Source organism: Calliphora vicina, chromosome 5 (assembly GCF_958450345.1).
Source record: "Calliphora vicina chromosome 5, idCalVici1.1, whole genome shotgun sequence".
Lineage (NCBI taxonomy): Eukaryota > Metazoa > Arthropoda > Insecta > Diptera > Calliphoridae > Calliphora > Calliphora vicina.
The window spans coordinates 107,822,126-107,828,125 of NC_088784.1; the positions used below are offsets into that span (position 1 = coordinate 107,822,126).

Consider the following 6,000-nt stretch of genomic DNA (forward strand, 5'->3'; position numbering starts at 1 on the left):
AATATAATTTGAGAATAATAAAAACATGTAAAGAAAAGAAACAAATAAACACCCCCATAATTGTCAACCCTGGTTGTAACAAATAAATTACACCTTAAATAATAACTTCTCTGTGGGACATGAATAAAAGTTTGGAAAAAAAAAACACTTCAATATTATAGATTTTGGTATTTTTTGATAACAATAGAACTTTGTCTGGCTGTCAAGTAGCGAGCTTAACTGTCAATAGCAGATTTTAGCAAATAAATATAAATTAAAATTAAACGATTTATGATTTAATAAAAATACAATACATATATACATATTTATTATTGAAATGAATTCCAACATACAATTTGTTTTAATTCAAACTTTCTGCAAAGAAAAAAGTATGTTTCAAATAAATCTCAGTAGGAGACTTCTTTCATTCCTTGCTGGATTGCATATTTAAGTTTTTAAATAAATAATTCAACACAATAATAAAATTAAAATGTTGAATTTTATTAGAAGTGTTTTTTATTATTAATATGGGTAATCTAATACCTTCCAAAATTTTGGCATTTTTATACACAATTTTATAATTCATTTAATTTTGATTTTTTTAGTTTTTTTTCAAGAAATTCTTTAGCTGTAACATGATCATTTTAAATTTGCCAGAAAAAAATCAACGGAAGCCTTTCCGTCATCATCATTATCAAACTCAAGAATGTTTTTATTCTTTTTTCATTCTCAAATTGGTCGGTTGCCTGGTTAATCGGTGTTATTTTCAGATGACAAGAGACAGTCTCTCCTTCATTTATAAGCAAATACTAGTTATATTAATGAATACTGAATTATTATGATGATAATTTAACAATAGACTTAATGTATGCAAATGTTAATTGGTAAATTAATCACATTGTTTATTAATTTAGTAAATTTGTACGTTAGCTTTAACTCCAGCAGCTTCAGCATTTAACCTCATACTCATCATTTTGATCATCTCCATTGTATTCTCATTATGCAAATTCTACTTGATAATTTAAGATCTTGTTTTTTTTGTTTGTTCTTTTATTCATCTTAGTATTAAAGATCATATTACCACAAGTTAAATTGGAAAGCAAATTTTAAAGTGATTATTTTATAATTAAAAAAAGAAAATAATAATAAACTTGTTGTTTGTTGGAGGAGGGGAATTTTAGCACATTTTTTGGGAAACAAATATTGGTACATACTACATGGCTTGATGTTTGGCATTCGTTTGTTGTTTGTGTTTTCTTGTATTAAATTTATCGAATAAATCAGCCCTATTCTGTAAACTGAATAGTTTTGAATTCGAGTTTTTGGAATTCACATAATTTCCTTTCATTAGTTTCAGAGTTTGTGAACGTTATTTTTTAAAATAATTTCGGCTATAATATTCGATAATTTCAAAGCATTGCTATCAGTTTCATGTTAATTTATAAAATATTTTTATAATTTTTAGTTTAAAAAATAATTTAAAAAATCGTTAAGAACATATCAACATTTGTTTTCGTTAAAAAATATCTCCGTTTTACAGAATATCGCAAAAAAATATTAAAATAAATCCACTATTCTCAGTATAATTCAGATAATTTGAACTAATTTTACCGGTTTTATAAATTATAATTTTTTGTAAAAATTTCAATAATCAAGTCAATTTTTTATTTGTTTAAAAAGCAATACATAAATATAAAATTGTATGCCATTTTTTACTATTTTTGTGATTTTAAAATAAAAATGGTGACATACAAATGTCCTTCAAAGCAAAACGCGTAAAATTTCTTTAAAAAAGCTAAAATTGGTCTGATCTATCTGAACCTTTGACTATTTTATCTTAAAAAATAACACTTATATTCCTAATTTGCCAAAATTTATGAACTTCACTTCAATATCAAAACACTTGACTGACTTCTGACTATTTGAATTCAAAAGGAAGCACCTCTATATTACGAAATTGTTTGCCATCGCATTATAACTTTCAATGCACTCGATGGACTTCTAAACATAGATAAATACACATAGATCGGAAACTCTTCTGTCAAAGACCTAACATTGTTAAAAACCAAAGTGGTGCGAATGTATTAGTAAAAAATCTATGTGAAAACAAAAACAACACTCCAATGTGTGATGATTTTGAGAATTTTTTTTTTTTAATTTTTTTTAAAGTTTCCGCTCTATGTATATGTTCTGTATGCTTCTTCTAACCGTTTATATCGAAATTAAATTTCCTTTTTACACTCAGCAAAAATACCACAGAAAGTGGCAATTGAGGCAATAGAATCGTAATCCAAAATTTCGTTCTTTTAATATTAACCTACAAATCTTAAAACGACGGAATTTGGCTACCAAGATGTAAGAAAAGACAAAATAACCTCAAGCCTACAAAAAAACATGATTGCCTGCAATTCTCATTCACTCTATAGTTTTATTTGCTTTTCTAAATAAAGTCTTTTGGGAAAAGGTTTCCTGATAATCTGGCCTAAGCAACCAGTGAAATGTGCATAAGAACTAGCTTATCCCCAACAAATAAATTCCATTGAATTTATCAATAATTAAATTGGGAATTTAGCACATAAAATGTTACTAAAAAGTAACTTTTGATGGAAAAAGAAAATGTTTAAAAGTGCTCAATTTATTAACTTTTAAAGTTTCGGACTTAAAAATATTATTCGGGTTTAGAGTGCTAAAAGTAAATGCAGTTTCGAAATATAATGTTTAACCTTCGCTTTACCAATACCCACCCGGGTGACCACATCGTTTTTATTGGTTTAATATTTTTTTTAATTTTGTTTCGATTTAAATGAAATTTATACTCACTGATCAAATTTTAGAGTTCTATAGAATTTAATAGAAAGATTTTAAACTTTTTATAAGGTTTTTTCAATTTTTTAAAATTTCGTTCGTCGCATATATTTATAGAAGTGTAGTGTCACCCGGGTGGGTATTGGTAAACCATGTACATAAAAAACCTTTGGTAAAGCGAAGGTTAATGTAACAATATTAAGCTCAGTGGCATAACAATCTTTCAGACTTCTTATTTTGGAGTAAAATTATAATCTGCAACACTTTTAGATGATCGGATATTAAAACCATCCGCAATGTTTTCGAATTTATAGAGCAAAATCAATTAAAACAAGTAAGAAAGCTATATTCCGCTATGCCGAATCTTATATACCCTTCACCAAAAGTATGCTTTAAGATAAAGATTGAAAATATTTTTTGGTCAAAAAAAATTTTTTTTTGGAAATTTTTTTTATTTTTTTTGGTGGAATAAAAAATATTTTTCCAGTATTACGGATATAGATAAAAAATCGAGGTTGGCGTGGTTTTTTCTTATATCTCAGCCATTTTTGGGCCGATTTTCACGATTTTAAATAGCAAACGAACTATGCAGATTTAGTGGTGTATGACTCAAGCATGTAAGTTATTTGAGGGCTAAGGAATGTTGATTTCAACATACAGACTGACAGACGGACATGGTTATATCGAATCCGTTATCTATAACGATACAGAATATACATATGTACATATATACTTTATGGGTTGGCAAATGAGAAATTACAAATGGAATGACAAACTTATATATACCCTTGCGATTAAGACACATAAGAAAAGTGAAGGAATTTATTTGGAATTTTTAAAAGTTTGAAGTGCGTGAGATTAATCCCACTTTAAAGATGTCGTCAATGTCAGAATATACTCGTATATTATTGCGTTATCATTAAAATACCGTTACCGCAATAACCGAAATAATCCAAATTAGCGTTAATTTTAACCGTTTTGTATCGGTGGCCAACATTGCAAATACTTGTTAAAGATTGGAAATTAGTTTTAAACTTAATCCAATTGAACTTGTTTAAACTTAGTCCAGTGGTGTTTTTAGTTTGACTGTGACAAATAATTCATTTTAAAAATAAATTATTTTTTCACAATGTAGTTCGCGATTCCATATAGTTTCTACAATAATCAATTGCGAACCAATAAAGTAATTACATTATGGATCCTTATAGGTAGAGGAGTCAATTTGACAATGTTCGTCTGATTGTTGAAATCAATATATCAAGAAAGCTACCAAGAGTTTAGCTATTTCAAATCAATTATTCTAAAAATGGCTGACCTTGGGATGGTAGGGTAATCGATTTAACTGCCCGTATCTGGGTTGAGATAAGTTTTCCGAAGCCCCCAGATAACCTACGGACAAATATAGTAGCAATATATTGCTATATATTCATGACTTTCTCTATTTTTTTGAAATATTTTTGGTATAACTGGGATAGTAAATTTTATTAGAACAGGCGCGGATCCAGCACAATAATTTGGAGGTAAATTAAATCTTTTTTACCATTTTTCCTTTTTTATATTAAAAATTTTCGGTTTTGGGTGATTTCCTTTTTCACCCCTCCAACTGGATCCAAGCCTGCATTAGCATGCATGTTTATCAAATACAAAGTATTTTAGTGACCTTTCAAACGTCATAATTGGGATCAACAAAGATCCAGTATCGGGAAAAATATTTTTTATATCGAATTTGCTAAAAGAATATCTGGAAATGACAAACAACTTTATACGGTAGTGTATAAATTGGAGTCACATTTACACATAAAATGGGGATCGTAAGTTTTTTCAAAACTAATTTTTCCACAAATACCTATTTTTTATATTAGTATTGAATGGTCTACGATCAATACTAAAATTTGAAGATTTAGCGGCCAAATTCAAATCATGAAATTAAATTAATTAATATCCTGTTCTGCTATTCATAACACAAAAAAACAACTGATTTAACATGGTTCCACGGATAGCGGTATAACCGTAAACAAAATATTAAATTATAAACCATTCACATTCAAATATATGTACATTTGTTAAAAGATTTTAAAATAAACTGATAAAACGAATGGTCTATGATATTTAAAACGGCAGCAAAATTGGAACAAATTATTTTAAACAATTTAAATTATAGTAGTATTATGTTACAAACTCTAACTATCATTACTAATTTTTTCAAAGTATTCGGTTGGACAATTCAATCTTATTTCTTGATAATAAATAAATCTCTTTAGTAAAAGTTAAGAAAACATAAAATCTATTGTTTAAAATTCACATATTTTTGTATTTTTTAAAAATCCATCCTTGTTCCATGGTAAAGTTCTTATAACCACTTTAAACTTAATTTCTAAAACTTTGATTTTCGAATTAAGATAATTTAACAAATTGCCACAAGTTTGAATAATCATCTCAGCACCAAATTCACAGATTTTGAATTCAGGTTAGAAATAGATTTTGAAAACAGTTCAAGATTTAAATAATGTCACTTTTAAACACTATACATTTTAAAATAAAAAAGTCTGTAAATCTATAGTGCCAAATCGAAATTACCTGAAGTTTCCAACATGATAGGCGACAACGGCGCGGGCCCTGAGCACAGCTTCACAATTTAAAATTTCATGCATATTCGGCAAGGCCACTGGTAAACTCCAGAGAAATCTGGCTAAACGCTCAATATCGCCAGAGTCCTCCAATGTTTTGCATACAATCTCCACTTGGGCAGCGGAAAAGGCAAGCGTCGGTACAGCCAATATCGGGCTAGGTGCTATAATTTGATGTGGTGCGGGTGAGAAGGTTTCAGTTGGAGGTTGTTGCTTGCCCTCCGTCGGTCCAACGGCCATTTTATTCGTTGAATCCACTGTGAACAAATTCGCATACTATACTCGGAACACGGTTAATTGTGAGTGGCGTTTTAACACTTTCTTAATTAAACACACTACGAATAAATTTTTGTTATTTTGATTTTGTTTTGTATTTTCGGATAGCAAAGGCCCAATTAAAAAGGGCTTTTATGAATATTTTTCGATAAAAAGTTGATTTATTTATATGTAATTATTTCTGGCGTTATTTTTTCACAAACATGTGTATTTCTTTTATAGATTTATAAATTTATTTATTTTACTTTTTTTGGTTGTAACAATTTTGGGGTTTACACACTTAGACGGTTTTAACTGAACTAGCTAATGATTT

General features: G+C 28.3%; 1 protein-coding gene across 1 annotated transcript in view; it reads right to left on the minus strand.

The window, feature by feature from the left end:
* The window catches only part of Optix (optix), a 29,849-nt gene extending 24,094 nt beyond the window's left edge, over window positions 1–5,755 (minus strand). Inside the window, exon 1 of the mRNA XM_065511760.1 lies at window positions 5,362–5,755. Within this exon, the coding sequence (XP_065367832.1) occupies window positions 5,362–5,651 (290 nt within the window). The 5' untranslated portion in view covers window positions 5,652–5,755. The remainder of the gene's footprint in view (window positions 1–5,361) is intronic.
* Between the last annotated feature and the right edge of the window lie 245 nt (window positions 5,756–6,000).